The 18,940-nt window shown below is 44.9% G+C and overlaps 1 protein-coding gene across 1 annotated transcript in view; it reads left to right on the forward strand.

Annotated features, from left to right (window-relative positions):
• The window catches only part of RBL2 (RB transcriptional corepressor like 2), a 1,013,578-nt gene that overhangs the window by 616,622 nt on the left and 378,016 nt on the right, over window positions 1–18,940 (forward strand). Inside the window, exon 13 of the mRNA XM_086945179.1 lies at window positions 15,449–15,613. Within this exon, the coding sequence (XP_086801305.1) occupies window positions 15,449–15,613 (165 nt within the window). The remainder of the gene's footprint in view (window positions 1–15,448; window positions 15,614–18,940) is intronic.

Here is an 18,940-nt window from a genome sequence, read left to right on the forward strand (position 1 = left end):
CGTTCCTGGGCCGGAAGTAGGGTGTGGTTGTTACTCCCACTACTTTCTGGTACCCAAGAAGGGCAAAGGGGCCTACGCCCTATCTTGGACCTACGGAACGTCAACGACTTTCTCCGACAGGAAAAGTTCAAGATGCTGACTCTGGCTCAGGTCTTAGCTGCCCTAGACCCCGGAGACTGGATGGTAGCTTTGGACTTGCAGGACGCTTATTTTCACATCCCCGTCCTGCCGGCCTACCGGTGTTACCTTCGGTTCACGGTAGGCCACGAGCACTTTCAATTTACTGTGCTCCCCTTTGGCCTTACCAGTGCCCCACGGGTGTTCACGAAAGTGATGGCGGCGGTCGCAGCCCATCTGCGCAGGTTAGGGGTGTCAGTCTTCCCCTACCTCGATGACTGGTTGTTGAAGGCGGGCTCGCCCCAGACAGTCGTCAGCCACCTCCAGACTACGGCCGATCTCCTGCACCTGCTGGGGTTCTCCATCAATGTGCTGAAGTCGCACCTGTGTCCCTCCCAGAAGCTCCTCTTAATCGGAGCGGTTCTGGACTCGGCGCAGTTTCGGGTTTATCCTCCCGAACAGCGGGTTCAGGCTATGATTCCGATCTTTCAGCCGTTATCCCGAGTCTCGGTCAGGTTGACGCTGGGGCTGATGGCCACCTGCATCCTTCTGGTGCATCACGCCGGTGGCGGATGCGGGCTCTGCAGTGGGACCTGAAGTTTCAGTGGGCCCAGCATCAGGGCAACTTGTCTGACCATGTCTTGATCTCGGAGGGCACTGCAAGACAGTTGCAGTGGTGGCTCACGGACCGCGATTGGGTCAGTGGCAGAGCCCTCTCCCTACTCCACCCGGAGCACGTAGTTGTGACGGACGAGTCCCTCCTGGGCTGGGGGGGCCACATGGGAGAGGCAGAGATCAGAGGCCTCTGATCTCCGGCGGAGTCCCAGCTCCACATCAACCTTCTGGAGCTGCGGGCGATCCGACTTGCACTGAAGGCGTTCCTCCCCTCTGTCCGGGGGAGTGTAGTGCAGGTGTTCACGGACAACACCACCGCCATGTGGTACTGCAACAAACAGGGCGGGGTGGGGTCGTGGACCTATGGCAGGAGGCTCTACGCCTCTGGCAGTGGCTGAAACATCAGGGCGTGACCCTGGTGGTTCAACACCTGGCAGGTTCCCTGAACGCCAGGGCGACTAACTCAGCCACCGGTGCATGATGGATCACGAATGGCGTTTGATGATTAGACAAAAAACAAGTTCTAACCTTTGATTGCCTGCGCATGGCAGTGAATGCTGACCTGGCCTAGTGACCTTTATCTGCCTGGTCTGCTAATGGCGCCTGCTTGCACCCTGACGAGGGCCTGCGTTCTGCCCCTATGCCATTCTTTGGATTTCTTTTGCGGATTTTATCCCGATTTCTTAGCTTCAATGAGGCTGCCTGCACGTTCGGCTTCCTTTTATTTCTAAAGTCCGAAATGTTAAATTCTTTTTGCTAGTAACCCCCTTCCTCTGGAGGATGGGAGAAATGTATAATTGATTATGGCGCGTAGGAGAGTGCGGAAGGCCATCGTTCACTGTCAGCTCTGACCCGACCAAGGGCAGCTACTGCATATTTTACCAGATTAAATCACGTTTCCAGAAAGCAATCTTGTGAGTGTTGTGGAGAGGAAGTTGATGAGATGTTATTTGTTATTTTAGCTTGAACTTGAGGGGAACCATTGCATTGTTTTATTTTTAATGTGGATAAAACAGTTTTTTTGTCTGCTTTATCGACAATACTTTGAGATCCATCTGTTTGGTGTACTGTTTGACATGGTGAATTTAGCGGTGAATGATTTGGCCACGGGGATTTCAGGTGTTTACCTGTGAGCTGGTGACCGCGGAAACTGCTTTCCGTTCTGAATGGGAGGTTTGTCCGGTTCTGACTGTTCGGTCACGTAAACAAAGTAAATCCTGGGGGCTGAAATCTATTTTTTCATTAAAGTACGCAGATTAATGAATTCCAGCATCTTGCGCCTATAAGCGATGCAATCCTGCGCCTAAGGTACCCACCACAGCATCACTCAGCACCACCACAGCATCACTCAGCACCACCACAGCATCACTCAGCACCACCACAGCATCACTCAGCACCACCACAGCATCACTCAGCACCACCACATTATCACTCAGCACCACCACATTATCACTCAGCACCACCACATTATCACTCAGCACCACCACATTATTACTCAGCACCACCACATTATCACTCAGCACCACCACATTATCACTCAGCACCACCACATTATCACTCAGCACCACCACAGCACGACCACAGCAGCACCACTCAGCGCGACCACAGCACCACTCGGCACCATCACAGCACCACTCAGCGCCATCACAGCACCACTCAGCGCCATCACAGCACCACCACATTATCACTCCGCGCGACCACAGCATCACTCCGCGCCACCACAGCATCACTCTGCGCCACCACAGCATCACTCTGCGCTACCACAGCATCACTCTGCGCTACCACAGCATCACTCCGTGCCACCACAGCATCACTCCGCGACACTACAGCATCACTCCGCACCACCACAGCATCACTCCGCGCCACCACAGCATCACTCCGCGCCACCACAGCATCACTCCGCGCCACCACAGCATCACTCCGCGCCACCACAGCATCACTCCGCGCCACCACAGCATCACTCCGCGCCACCACAGCATCACTCAGTGCTACCACACCATCATTCAGCGCCACTACAGCATTACTCAGCGCCACCACATTATCACTCCGCGCCACCACATTATCACTCAGCACCACCACATTTTCACTCGGCACCACCACATTATCACTCGGCACCACTCAGTACCACCACAGCACCACCACAGCGCCACTCAGCGCCACCACAGCACCACTCAGCACAGCCACAGCACCACTCAGCACTACCCCAGCATCACTCAGCACTACCCCAGCATCACTCAGCACTACCCCAGCATCACTCAGCACTACCCCAGCATCACTCAGCACCACCCCAGTATCACTCAGCACCACCACAGCATCACTCAGCGCCACCACAGCATCACTCAGCGCCACCACAGCATCACTCAGCGCCACCACAGCATCACTCAGCGCCACCACAGCATCACTCAGCGCCACTACAGCATCACTCAGCGCCACTACAGCATCACTCAGCGCCACCACATTATCACTCCGCGCCACCACAGCGCTACTCAGCACCTCCACGGCATCACTCAGCACCACCACAGCATCACTCAGCACCACTACAGCATCACACAGCACCACCACTGCATCACTCAGCACCACCCCAGCATCACTCAGCACCACCCCAACATCACTCAGCACCACCCCAACATCACTCAGCACCACCACATCACCACTCAGCACAGCCACAGCACCACTCAGCACTACCCCAGCATCACTCAGCACCACCCCAGTATCACTCAGCACCACCACAGCATCACTCAGTGCCACCCCAGCATCAATCTGCGCAACCATTCAACAACAACTGGTTCAAATATGTTCTATCAATGTTTCCTGCTTTATTACAAATGTCACAAAAAGATGTTAATATTTCACCTGTGTTCTTGGATTATTGTCACAATAAAATACACTGAACATAGTCTTCACAAAAGTTATTTACAAAAGTTTAAGCTATTGCCATTATAAATTACAATCACTTTTATTTAAGTATTAATTATTTAAAAAAATTAAAAGCCATTGTAATTTGTAATATCAATACATCCAAGTCACGTAAATACAAAACATGTTGCATTACAAATGCTATAGGTGTCATATTTGCGAAAGTTATAACTTTTGGCATTGTAAATGACAAAGCTATTAATTTAGCAATTTTCAAAACCAACACATAAATAAAAAAATTGTCATTTACAAGACCAATAGCTCAAACTTTCCTAATGCGAGACCTATTGCATTGCAAATGCTTGTTTACAGGTAATGAGGGACCCGGTCACTGTTTAGTTCTGCCGCTTTTTTTATTTTGAGCAGAAACTCACACTAAGGTAATTAATCCTTGGGTGATATATGCACTTTTTTTATTGAGGAATACAATTTGCAACACTTTTTTTTCAGATTTTTTTCAAAACAGTCTGAGGTTTGTTCGTTGGCATACAAAAAAACATAAATTTGCACATTTACTGAAAACAATATTTACAAAACATACACAATTGAATTAAATTAATCTGTTGAACAAAACATTTACCACAAAACAACATTTGTATTAAGCTCTAAGGTTGTACCCTACCAACTAATTTTACTACCAGGCCTGCGTAATCCTGATTTCATCTGATTTAAGCCTGGTATCGCAAAGGACTAAACTTAGTATGCATTCTTCATTCCATTGCATTCAAAACAACTTTCTAAGGCCTTTGCGCAGAGTGCATTCGTATTTACGACGAATGTGCCAAAGCCGACGCGTTTCCAAGCCAGTGTCTCATTTAGCGGGCTTTTCTTCAGTGCTTAAATTTGGGTACCTGTGTAAAAATAGGGGGGGATACTTTAGTGTATGGCCTTTAAATATTACGTCACTGGAAGGGGGTTGTTCACAGTTGTTTTTTTACCTTCCTGCGTTGTGTGTACAAGTCTGTTCTAGTGCATTCAGACTCTTGACTGGCGTTTTGCTTTGTTCTGTAAAGTAGAACACAGAAATTGTATCTGTTTTCTGTATTTGGGGACATTGTATCACAGGGTTTTTTTTGGAAATCGCCCACAATGTAACTTACGTTTGTTATGATTTCTGTTGCTACATGTCGTCTGATCTCGCTATTGCGTCTCTGAAACATTAAACCAGAACGGTTTTAAACTAGTGAATCTAATTGTTTATTAGAGTCTACAACGGTTTTTTCTACGGGTGGCTGTTACTTACTTGAAGATTTCCGTGTGCTGACGGAACGCCGAAATATAATTTAAGGGAGGGCGTCACCTTTTCTTTTTATCTGATTTGCCGCTTGCACTGTGAGATTTAAATAAACGATAGAGTTAGAGAACTTATTTACCGCGAAGCGGGGGATAATATTTTCTATCTCTACTTCGGGTGAGTCATTACCTGCATCGTCCGTTTGTAGCCACTTGTTTCTGCCAGTTTCCTTCTCGAGGGAGTGTTTGTTGTTCAGGTCACATGACTGATTTAAAGGAAGTCATGTGATCAGGCGGTTATGGGACATGTAGTTTTGCAGTTGATTGGGTTTTTCATGAGTGTGTTACTCTTTGAAATCAAATTGATTTAGATGTGTATCTTTTATGTGGTCATATTACAGGCCTCACGTTTACAAATTTCAACTTCGCCGTATTCGTTCAGTCCCCCACTCACGCAGTCAAATTTCATAATTAGATAATTTTCTCTTTTTAACAGTAAGGTTTCCACATTGCCTCCACGTGAGGGAGCCTTTATTCCTGATAGTACGGACCCTCTTAGATCTCTTTCTGTGTGACCAAGGTCAATAAAGTGCTGGACCATTGGTGCGTTCAGCACTTTTTGTTTGATTCTAGAGCAGTGTTGGGCCAGTCTCTGTGTAATTTGTTGGTTTGTTTTCCCAATGTAAAGTTTGTTACACGGACAAACTATTACATATACAATATTTTTGCTTTTACAATTTGTGAGTTCGTTGTGGGTCCATTTGATGGTGTTATGTTCAAACATTGAGCCTTCAATGGTACTGGCACACGATACACAGGTACCACATTTGTGGTGGCCTTTCACCGGATTTAAATTCCATAAGGTACGTAAGTCACTTTTGACTTTAGAAGTGCCCAGATCAGCCCTGATTATTTGTTGTCCTATGTTCTTGTTTTTTTTAAGAGCGAACACGGGTTTGGCAAAAGGAATTTCAAGGTTGGACAATAGATGCCAATTTTTCAGGACAATGGATTTGAATTTATTGGTGAGTGGGCCATACGTTGAAACACACACCAATTGTTCAAGTGGTTTTTTGTCTCTTTTTGTTAGTAAAACCTCTCTGGGAGTGAACCATGCGTGCTTGGTTGCATGTTTTAACATTTTTTTAGGGTACCCTCTTTTTCTTAACTGTTCACACAGTGTCTATGCATTTATCTGATAATCCTCTTTTCTAGAGAAATTGCGTCTAATTCGCAATAGCTGACTCTATGGCAGGTTTTCTTTTAGGCTCTGTGGGTGAAAGCTCCGGTAGTGGAGGATTTACAAAGAGGCTGCAAGCAGGGACTGGGTGGCTGTGAGAAAGTGCCATCTTTCTTGCGTTGGTATGCCCCCACTTTTTGCTGAACTTCTGATGTGCTTTGACTGAGTGTGCCCTGAGCTCCTGCCAACCAGGTGCACAGGGCCTGTGTTCCTGCCCTAAAACTGTATTGAAACTAGAACCTAATTGGCATCTCTGGCCACCTTTCAGGCCCTAGTAGATTGTACCCTAGGTACCCAGGGCATGGTGACCAGAGAAGACCAGTAAGGGCTGCAGCACTTATTGTTGAAAGAAAAATGAGGTTTTGAGCGCACTGCTTATTTATTGACGTGTTGTATTCTGCCTTGTGGTTTGTACCTTTTATCAGTTTTTGCGTGCAGTCAGGGCGGCGTCTCTTGCCTTCGGACACCCACTGAATAATCCAAAAAGTTGTGCTTCCCACTGACAAAGTGGAAGCATCCCCTAGCGCACAGCTGTTAAATCCTGCTGGGAATCACCCAGAGTTCCTCAAAAGTTCAAAACAAATTTTTTGACTGTTTGTATGTTTCTTTATTTTTCAAAGAATATCATATTTGATTAAATTCATCAACTTTTTTCTTATGGATGCATTTTTTAGTACTTAAGTCCAATGCATTTCGGTCATTTAGACCTTCATCTGGGACCACATGAGCTGAAACAAGGTATAACAAAAAGACGTGTCATATAAATCATTCTACATAAAAATCATACTACATAAAAAAATAACTTAATACATACTCAATAATCATAGTGACTAATTGTGAAATACACCCCAGTGCGTGAACCAGCTTCTGTGTAATGGTGACAATTTATCGCAAAAAACGCCCATGTGGGCACTCACATTTCTAGTATTAGCCAGCGTCTCGTATCTTATGCTTGTGGTCGCATGGATAAAACTGTCAAGGAGAATATGTGGATAACTTCAATACAAAGTCCACGTTCGTAATTCTAAATGCTCAAAAAATAAATTCACACTCGACGAGTGATTAACAAGTTATTCACTTACTTTCTCGACGCAAAAAACAGCGTCTTCTCTCTCCTAGTCTCGAATAAACAGCTCGGTCAATCTCCCGGCATCCATTAGACGCCGGACCAATCCGTATCCATATAGCTCTCACTGCGCTAATAGTAGTTCACACAGTTACTGTGATTGGGCGATTCCCGGTCATGTGATCGGGATAACGTCCAATCCCAATCTGTTACTAGTTCAAAGGCGAGTTGATAAAACATTTCAAAACGTAAATATAAACTTAGACAGTATCTGATTTCATTAGAATGTGAACGCTTTGATAATGCATGAACTATGTTAAATAAAATAGTGGAGATAACAATAACATGGATCATCTAAAATGTTAAACAAAAATCAGAAATGGATGGCTTTTGCATCCTCCAGTGTAGGTAAGGCAAAGCACAAAATGTGCTTAATTCAACATATTATCCAGTTCATAAATAGCACATGAATTCTATCCGATCATTGAGTCCACAGGGCTTATGGGTATTCAACAGGTACATCCAGCTATTCTCCCTCTGAAGGAGAAATCTGTTGTTATCACGACCTTCTCTTTTTTCAATTACTTCCAAGATCGTAAATTGGAGTTGGGAAATATTATGTTTAGCTTCGTTGAAATGTACTGCTATTGTAGACTTGGTATTAGCCGTTCTTATATTTGATTTATGTTCATTTAGTCGTGTTTTGATTTTTCTGGTTGTTTTTCCCACATATGCCTTTCCGCATGGACATTTAAGCATGTAGATAGCGTTGCTCGTGTCACAGGTAGCATTGACATGTAATTTTATGTTGTGACCCTTCATAGGATGTGTGATCGTGTTTCCTTTTATGATGTTATTGCAGTGGCCACACTGCAAACATGGTCTTGTTCCTCTATATATCTCATCTTTAGAAATCTTCTGTTTCAACAGTTCTCCTAGATTTTTACTGCGGGTAAATGCAAAGATTGGCTGTTGTTCGAAACTGGGTTTGAAGTCAATTTCCGCTCTAAGGATACTCCAGTGTGCTCTTATGATTTTTTTAAATCTGTAACTCATGGTTGAGTATTTTGATACCACTGTCATTCTTTCCTGTTTGTTCTTAGTTTGTGTTTTCAAAAGATCTGTCCTCGGTATCTTTTTCACTTTTTCAATGGATTGTTCAATGAGAGTATTAGGATATCCTCTTTTTCGAAACCTGTCACCCATCGTTTGATCTTACTTTGAAAACAGGAAAGAATGACAGTGGTATCAAAATACTCAACAACAGCCAATCTTTGCATTTACCCGCAGTAAAAATCTAGGAGAACTGTTGAAACAGAAGATTTCTAAAGATGAGATATATAGAGGAACAAGACCATGTTTGCAGTGTGGCCACTGCAATAACATCATAAAAGGAAACACGATCACACATCCTATGAAGGGTCACAACATAAAATTACATGTCAATGCTACCTGTGACACGAGCAACGCTATCTACATGCTTAAATGTCCATGCGGAAAGGCATATGTGGGAAAAACAACCAGAAAAATCAAAACACGACTAAATGAACATAAATCAAATATAAGAACGGCTAATACCAAGTCTACAATAGCAGTACATTTCAACGAAGCTAAACATAATATTTCCCAACTCCAATTTACGATCTTGGAAGTAATTGAAAAAAGAGAAGGTCGTGATAACAACAGATTTCTCCTTCAGAGGGAGAATAGCTGGATGTACCTGTTGAATACCCATAAGCCCTGTGGACTCAATGATCGGATAGAATTCATGTGCTATTTATGAACTGGATAATATGTTGAATTAAGCACATTTTGTGCTTTGCCTTACCTACACTGGAGGATGCAAAAGCCATCCATTTCTGATTTTTGTTTAACATTTTAGATGATCCATGTTATTGTTATCTCCACTATTTTATTTAACATAGTTCATGCATTATCAAAGCGTTCACATTCTAATGAAATCAGATACTGTCTAAGTTTATATTTACGTTTTGAAATGTTTTATCAACTCGCCTTTGAACTAGTAACAGATTGGGATTGGACGTTATCCCGATCACATGACCGGGAATCGCCCAATCACAGTAACTGTGTGAACTACTATTAGCGCAGTGAGAGCTATATGGATACGGATTGGTCCGGCGTCTAATGGATGCCGGGAGATTGACCGAGCTGTTTATTCGAGACTAGGAGAGAGAAGACGCTGTTTTTTGCGTCGAGAAAGTAAGTGAATAACTTGTTAATCACTCGTCGAGTGTGAATTTATTTTTTGAGCATTTAGAATTACGAACGTGGACTTTGTATTGAAGTTATCCACATATTCTCCTTGACAGTTTTATCCATGCGACCACAAGCATAAGATACGAGACGCTGGCTAATACTAGAAATGTGAGTGCCCACATGGGCGTTTTTTGCGATAAATTGTCACCATTACACAGAAGCTGGTTCACGCACTGGGGTGTATTTCACAATTAGTCACTATGATTATTGAGTATGTATTAAGTTATTTTTTTATGTAGTATGATTTTTATGTAGAATGATTTATATGACACGTCTTTTTGTTATACCTTGTTTCAGCTCATGTGGTCCCAGATGAAGGTCTAAATGACCGAAATGCATTGGACTTAAGTACTAAAAAATGCATCCATAAGAAAAAAGTTGATGAATTTAATCAAATATGATATTCTTTGAAAAATAAAGAAACATACAAACAGTCAAAAAATTTGTTTTGAACTTTTGAGGAACTCTGGGTGATTCCCAGCAGGATTTAACAGCTGTGCGCTAGGGGATGCTTCCACTTTGTCAGTGGGAAGCACAACTTTTTGCAGCACTTATTGTGCCACCCTTAGGGGCCCTGTATCCTGACACCCACACACTGCCTTTGCAGGCTGCGTGTCTAAGTACAGTACTAAACAGAGTCGACATGGCACACATCCCTGTGTGCCATGCCCACAAGACCCACTACCCTGGCTTATCTCAGTCACCCCTCTAGCTAGGTGCCATATGCCAGTGGTGTGGGCACAGGTGCACGAGCCCTGTGCCCCTACAGTACCCAGTGCAGTGATGCCATTAAGAGTATATGGTGCTGGGAGGTCGTCATTACGAGCTCCACAGCACAATAATGGCTACACTGAAGACTGAAAAGTTTGATATCAAACTTCTCAGCACATTAAACCTGCACTGATGCCAGTATGGGATTTATTGTAAAATGCACCAGAGGGCATCTTAGAGATGCCCCCTGAAAACCTAACCTACAATCCACGTCTGGTCTGAGAGGCTGCCTAGGCTGCCACACAGCAGACATGTTGCTGGACACCTGGGTGGAGAGCCCCCGCTCTCCTAGGCCTACAACATCCTGGGCGCGAGGTGCTAGGTCTCCTTCCCCAGGATGGGCAGGGGGAAGCTTCAAAGGCCTGCCGCCTTTGTGAACTTTTACAGACCACTTGCTGTACTCAGCAACTGGCCCCCACCAGTTCTGACCCCCTCTATGGAGGGAAGACTGGCGGGAAACTCTACGTCAGGAAGGGGGGTGTGCCAGCCTGTGCCAACCCCACCCCTCAGGTGGGAGAGGCGAGTTGAAGCACGACCCCGGGCTCCGGCCATCTTGAAGATGGGGAGCCCTGCCCAATCACAGCTAGGCCCCTGCTCCTGTCCCACAGGAGAGGAGCAGATTAGGGGGTGTACCCACCCCACGACACTGACCTATTGGTCCCTTCCCTTACCTACCTGTAATGCCCCTAAATTCAGTATTTAGGGGCACCCTGAACCTTCCTTCCTCAGATCCCGATAAGAAAACAAGAAAGAAGATCAAGAAGAAGAAGACCCGCCATGCAGCTGCTGACAACAGGACAACACCAACTGACTTGGCCCCAGCCCTACCGGCCTGTCGACCCTGGAACCTGCCCCTGTTGAATCCCGGCGACTGCTGCGGACAGCAACCTTGGAAAACCCGGAGGACCTGCCTGCCTTGACCCTCTCAAAGACTGAGACTCCCCTGAGCAGAGGCTGTGCTCCAACAACCATACCCTTGGTGCCAGCCAGGAACCGCAAATCCAGCCCACTCTGCACCCGCTGATCCCGGCCCGTGCCAGAGTGACCCAAGACCACGAGGAAGTCCCTCTGGCAACTGGGACCCGAAGTCCAGTGCCCAAAGACCCTCCTCGACGACCCAGACGACGCCTGCAGCCTCAGAACCAGGCACCCCTCCAACTGCGACCAGCCGAGGGTAAGATTTCCCGACACCCAAAGACACCCGTGCACCCGGCGCCCCACGGCCCCTGTGCCCTCCTTTGGGGTCCTCACCTCTTCTCCAAGAACCCAACTCACCTCTCGAAGTGGTGGTCGCACCTGAAGAATCTCCGTCGCTGAGTCTGCAGCCTTTGTTCATCTGGTAACTTTCCCATTGGATAACAATGAGTGCCGGACGGCTCAAAAGCACCCTGCACCCAGCCGCCCGATTGCGGCTGGAAGTGCAACAACTACCTACTCTACTTCCCCACGTGCCTTGAGTAAGTGACCAGGAGCTCAGCTCCCACAGCCGCGGGGCCTGCCTGCTTGCAGCCACCAACCAAATGCCCCCTACCCTCCATTGGATTGCATTGGACCTACTCTCTCTGCACCCAGCTGCCCCTGTGCCGCTGAGGGTGGAACAACTGTACCTTTCTTACCCTGGGAGACCCCTGAGTCTAGGCCCAGAACCTTAACCTCACCAGTCGAGTACTCACCTGAAAGCCGATAACTCACTTTCCTTCCATAGAATAACATTGACTAGTTTTCACTGAAATTTCTTTTAAGTGTCTATTTTTTAAACTTTAAAATATTTCTCTAAAAGCAGCCAAATAACGATTTCAGAAATACTCACCTCGGATCAGGAGAGAAGCCAGTGCTGTACTTTCTAGTTCAGTATTAAACCGCAAAAGTAATCTTAACCGTACTTACCAGTTACCTGTATTTTCTTCCATAGGAAACCATTGACTGATTTTCTCGGATTTCTTCTAAGTGTCGATTTTTGCAAATTACAAAAATTCTTTAAAAATCGTACCAACTACTGAAACATAATTACTTACCTTTCTTTATTAGAGGTCCCAGTGCTGAACCTAGTAGTGCAGTACTGGATTGCAAAAGTAACGAGAACCTACTTTACCTGTGACTTGAATTTCCTTCTGTAGGATAACATTGCTAGTTTTTCTCTGAAAAGTTTCTAAGTGTCAACTTTGAAAATACATTTATATCCTTTAAAAATTGTAACTGTGACCAAAACGCTTTTACTTAACTGTTTACAGCTTAGATCCCGGGACTGAATCCAGGATCCAGTCCTGTGGTTAGAAAAGTAATCCTGAAAGTAATCAACTGCATTTATGTAGAAAAACCCATTGAGCTCAATGTTAAATTGTGTTTAGAATTGTGTTGCCTATTGCAACCCCAGTAACTCTTGTATTTACCAAGTCTATTGCCATTCTGCAAAGTAATTACCTGAAGTCACTAATATTGAGAAAAGTATATTTTGATACCTGTTAGTTCTAAAATAAAACAACAATATCTTTGGATATAAAAACTATTGGCCTAGAGTTCAGTTCTTGAGTGTGGGAAACCTTTTGCTGACTGAGTGTGTACAACAAATTCTTTACACTGTCCTCTGGTACTGCCTTACTGCTCGACCAAGCTACCACTTTAGAGAGTAAGGTCAGATCTGACTTTAACCTCTGTGGGTTGGGGACTCTATACACCCTGTACCTGACTTTGGTCCAGTATATATAGAGCCACTTTCTTACAGTGGCCAGTCCAGGGGAACCCACAGGTGGGCTCTGTCCATGTGATGATCGGGCAAGTAGACACCGCTGGTCCACTGGAACTCGGGTGGGTGGACTCAGCTGCAGTGGTGATTTCTCCAGTGGGGTCATGCTGTTGGAGGCACTTGTGGTTAAAGGTGACCGGTGAAAACAGGCTGCATGTGTTTACTGGTGGGCCAATCCGGCCAAACCCTAAGGGGGGCTCAGCACTGGAGGGGATCAGGACCCCATGGCCACCCTTGGTTCACTTCTCCTCAGACTTCTTCTCAGGCTTGGGTGCAGTGGTGCTTCCAGTCGTCGGGTCCCGGTGATCAGGAGGCTCTTGCGGTTCCTGCTTTTCTACAGACAGAGTCTACAGGTGGGGGACTGGGGGATCGGTCTGGCTAAACCCGGGGGGGGGGGGGGGGGGGGGGGGTTAAACTCCGCTCTTGAGGGTGTCTGGGCCTCAGGGGCACCGTAGGTTGATGGTAACTGGGGCCGGGGGCTTGTGTGCAGTGCTGTTTAGTCAAGCAGAGTCGCGCTGGCAGGGGCTCTTGTGTCAGTCCTTTGGTGCCTGCAAACGTGCAAGGTAGCAGTTCCTCTGCTCCAAGGGAGATGTTGCTGGCTAGGTGAAGTTGTGGGTCACTCTTACAGAGCATTGGTAGGTGACACCGCTTTCTGGACGAGCCCGGTCTGTGCAATTGTAGGTGGCAGCTGATAGGCTGGCAGGGTTGATGCCAAGTCAGTCGCAGCTCCTCAGGTCTTGCATCGTGGGCTCTTCTTTGTCTTTCTTTCTTCTTTAGGCAGACAAACTAGGTTTTTGGTGCCAACAAGCCCCCTAAATTCTCAATTTTGGTTTGTTAAGGGGAGTGAAGGGTAATAGCCAATGGGCTTTTCAACCCTGGGAATCACTACACCCCCTAGATGACCACTTTGAGGGGCGTGGGCATCACCCTGTCCCAGAGTTCCTAAATTCACTACACCATCTTTAGTACCCACGCCCTAGGTATCTGGGGTACCATTTACTAGGGACTTATAGGGGTGCTAAGCGGGAAACAAACAGACATCTCTTTGTTTTAAGGAAGGGGCACTGGTGCTAAGGTTTGGTTAGCAGGGCTTAGTGCTCTGTCAGTCAAATCAGCATCTAGCAGCTAAATAGTATGCAAACTTGGGGGTACAATTGCAACAAAATAAACAGTTTCCTACTAGAAAAAAATATTAAAAACTTTAATTGAGGCCGGGTCCCACATCTTCGACACTGCGCTCAGCAAGGGGCTGTAGGAGAGAGGGCTGACCAAACAGTCATTGTGCACTTAGGAGTGAGCAAACCACTTCTCCCCTGCTCGGAGAGCAGAGCAGCCCCGCTCGCCCAACAGCTGCAAAGCAGCAGGACACAAACCAAGTTATTATCTTGTTACGTTTCTCAATGCTTAAAAGCAGTGGGGCGACGCTCCTCCGCCATAGCGGAGAAGCCGCTCCTGTATTTAATGCCTTACTTAGCCACCCCATCCACATATAGTAGCAGAACTAGCCGGTATAGAGAAGGGTATCCTAAGGTCATGCCTGCTAATAGCCAAGTACCCAAGGAATGGAATAAATTCACTGGTTGCAACAAATAGAGCTTGGTAGGAGTTGGGCAGATTGACAGGCATACAAAAATTATGCTTGCCATGTTCCAGCCTGGTGGACAACCCAGCAATGCCCATGACATTGGAAAAAGCAGTAAAAGACACACTGACCAGAGATGATTTGTGACACCTTTATGAAAATGAGCTCTTTATTACATTGGTTTTTAATTAAAATGAGCTCTTGATTACATTGGCCCAATTCAAAAACAAAGACCCCAGTAACACATTGGATAGATTCACGTCATAGGATAACGAAAGGGATAAACTTACACTACAGAAAATTCCATCAGGAACTACTAGAGTTTACATGGCTTTTAAAGGTAGTTGGACTGGAGTTTAGCTGGCGGTAGGTGTTGCAGCTCTACACATTGTTTAATGATCCAAGGGTGATTGATAATATACCGGTGGCACAGCTCTGGGAAATGGATCTAGGCGACCTCTGGTTAATACTTAATGGCCCTACTACTACCTCTGGACCATATATCTCACATGGATGTTAAACAACCCATGCAAATATTTTTTACATTTGACCTGGGGATGCCAATACATAAGGAAATTTTGGTTAGACACAATAGACTTGATATTCCACATAGTGAACTCACTATGCCTAAACCCCAAATGTAGACCCAATGGCTATCTAACAGACATACCCAAAATAGTACATCAGCTGGTGGCAATCCTACTGTTACTAGCCTAAAGATAAATAGCCATTCAGGGGTTGAAAGGCAGCTATTTATGTACAAAAATATCAATATAAGGAGCTGAATGTCATATATAAAATTGTACAAATAAAAAAAAGTTTATTGAACAACTTTTGTACATTCTTGCACAATACCCTGTGTTACAATCTGTTTTGTGTTTTGAGCAGGTGATAGAAATTGTCATTAGGGCAGAAGATGGCCTCTGCAGAGAGGTTGTAAAGCACTTAAATAAAATTGAAGAGCAGATCTTGGAGAGCATGGCCTGGAAATCAGAGTCTCCTTTGTGGGATAAAATTCGAGAAAATGAAAACCGGGTCCCTACTTGTGAAGAGGTAGGTTTCCTTTTACAAAAATGTTTGGAGATATAAAAATCTGTTGTGTAGCTGTTTAGCAGTTAGGATTACTCAGGTAAAGCTTGCCTGATTGACTGATGTGGCTGACATCATTAATTATATTTTCAGGACCTAGTGAACTAACAGTTGCTCAAGTATTTTTTCATTGAAAGATTAGGGACTTTCATTTGATGCATGTATCCAACTTTAAAGGTTGTGTTCCTGAAGCAATAGTGGTAGCCTCAGGTACGATGTAATAATGTATGCTGCTGGCATAGGAGTGGCATGACTTCATAAACATTATCAAATCCCACGTTTATTTATTTACTGCATATTAAGATAAAATCCCTGTACAGGACTCTGATGCCCTTCAGCGACTGTCTGATAAGGACCATTTAACTTAAAATTAAACCTTGAAGCTCCACTACAAATGAGAGCATATGGTATTTACCTTCACCAGTAACATTCAACGTTGGTAGTTTTGCAGCGTGAATCTTTCTGGATTCACTATGCTGTGCATATTCCGCCATCTAGTGGTTGGAGTCGGAAAGTGCTTTGTATTTTTTTTTTTTTTTTTTTGTGGGAGGTTGCGAACCTGATCTCCCTGGTGAGGCTACAACCCCCATCGTGTGTGTGCAGGCTCTCAGATTATTTTTTCCGCCATGGAGATCGGAGGTGCGCTGAAGACGTCTCGGATGGGACAGCAGCAGAGGCTGGCAAGAAAGGAGAGCCCACCAGAAAACCCTCGAGAGGGGGGGTACCAGAGCAAGTACTGTGTTCGCTGCCAGAATGCAGTCTCCAGGTATTTGGGGGGGGGGATTCTCCACAGGGAGCTGATTGTTCATCCGGCCATGAGGTAAACATTTGCTTCTTTTATCAATTAGACTAGGAGCAAAACACGGATGAATTGCTCTGGGTACCGGCATGATTAATTAAACTATGAGCAAACCACGGATGATTTTCTCCACGTACCAGCAGAGAGCCTTAAATAAAGAAGCACGGCCACTCCTTTTATTTTCAAGGTTGGTTTTTCCAACACAGCTACTGTGTAGGGCCTAAGGCAGTGTGCAATTGTGCTGTTTAATTGTACGATTCATTACTGAACCATACTTCTCAGTTGTGCTAGGTTGGAGACGCACAACACACACATGCAGCAACCTCTGGTAATGGGACAGGGGCTGTTTGCACATTACGTGTGTGTCTTTAACTACTTTACCATATTAATTTCAATCGTGGGAAAGAGGTGGAAACGCACAACTGTGCCGCTTCCACACAGCACAACAACTCTGGGAACCATTCATTTCAAAATTAAAAGCCCTGTTCAGTGCATTGCGACCGTGTAAAATTAGCGCGCAATGCCTACAGGCACGGAACCAAACAGAGCCCCTGGGGTAGGGGCCAAAGGTGTTTCTTAGAATGTTCAACATCTAATTTTTAAGGTGTGATGCTTAACGTTGTTTTTTAAGTAACAGGGCTAGGGCGTAAATGTAACGCTCTATGCTTATAGTTAAAAAAAAAAAAAAAAAAAAAAAAAGGGGAAAACTGAGCCAGGGGTTTTTTCTCACTTGGCACAATCCTTAACAGATATCCCAGATGATTCTCAGGCCTGCATCATAAGGGGGCCTATACCTAAAAGTTCTCCTGCACAAACGGGGAGAAAATATAAGAGGCTTCTTTACAGAAAAACAAATATCTGGCCAGAGCACTTCGAGAGGGGAGCCATAAACTGCTCACGTCTCGGCAGAAGGAGGAAAGGGCCATAAAACCCCCCACTCCACTTCAAAGTGGGCGCAAGGGATTCTTCAGAGTTAGTCAATCCTCCGTCCATAAATCATCAGCTTATCTCCAAAAAGCGCATTCCTGTAATGCTCTCTGAAGGGCAGGCAGAGGCCCTGGAATTTGGAACAGGGCCCCAGCAAAAAAAAAAAAAAAAAAGGGAAGGATGTTCGTTACCTAGTACCAGGGCTATCAAATATAGTGCATAGCCCCTCTGTAACATAACGCAAGGGCCCAAAAGACGCGCTACAATACTTGCCACTATTTGTAGACGCTCAAGGCAATTAAAGAAATAGTAAGCAGCAGGTCTCAATATAACCAATGCTGCTGCCTCCAACAAGCATTAACACGTGTTCCAGGGCACATTTTATCGCAGCTGCAAGATGAAACAGCTGCCTCACATTTATGGGGCAAAGTGATTCAGATCACGTACACGCAAAATGCCCTGGATTACTCCAAGAACTGCGAGTTTTTAACTGCGAGTAAAAAATGTAACAGTTCACGAGTAACCTATGCTGGCACATCAGACACGCATTAACACGTGGGCCAGGGAAGAATCTATAGCATAATATGCATACAGATTACCAGTGACTACGGCCCCTATCAAAGTATTATTGTCCTGCTGCAGGGCAGTGCAGCCGTCAGAATCACAAGGGTGTTCACACCACAAGGTAACGCACAAAATTGCAGCTTACCTATGGTGCCCCTGCAACCTCTAACGTGGCAAGGCTATTTAAAATGCCTGCTACAGGGGACCGAATAAATAGCATTAATCTTGCACACATAAATACAGAGGCTGGGGGTACATGTGGACAATTACATACAGCCATGTCCCTTGCACTTACAAGTGTTGAAACCATAAAGGGCAGAGTCAAAAATAAATAAGTACATCTGGGTTGCATTTGTATGCACCCAAGACATATACAGTCAGCCCTTATTGCAGCTCAAACATTGGAACACATCCCCACATAATAATACCCACATAAAAGGTGGGTTATACATATCATATGTATGGGTGTATATATATCTTGGACGCATATATATTTATATATATGTGTGTGTGTGTATGTATATGTGTATATATATATATATATATATATATATATATATATATATATATATATATATATAGCAAGGGTTTTTTCAAAGTAGGGGATACATATAGAAATATATCCATGAAAAAAAAAATAACCAACATAAATAAAAAAAATTATAAGCATGTGTATATAGGGTTGTATGTACACATTTATATATTCGTACAAGGGTATGTAGAGGTGTAGGGATGTGTACAATTTTCGAATAGCACTATATATATATATAGGTATATGTACAGCGGTGCATATGTATATATACATATATTGGTGTCTAAAGGTGTACGTAGGCATAGGGGTAGGTATGCGGACATATACGCTCCACTTACTAGTAGCACTCAGCGCATGGCGCCTGTGTGTGCTGCAGATAGGACACTATGCATACCATAAGCACACTGTTACTTCTAAGGGGCAGTGGGGTCTCACTGAGCAAGACTGCAACCCAGAAATGCATGATCAT

This window comes from Lissotriton vulgaris, chromosome 12 (assembly GCF_964263255.1).
Source record: "Lissotriton vulgaris chromosome 12, aLisVul1.2, whole genome shotgun sequence".
Taxonomy (NCBI): Eukaryota; Metazoa; Chordata; class Amphibia; order Caudata; family Salamandridae; genus Lissotriton; species Lissotriton vulgaris.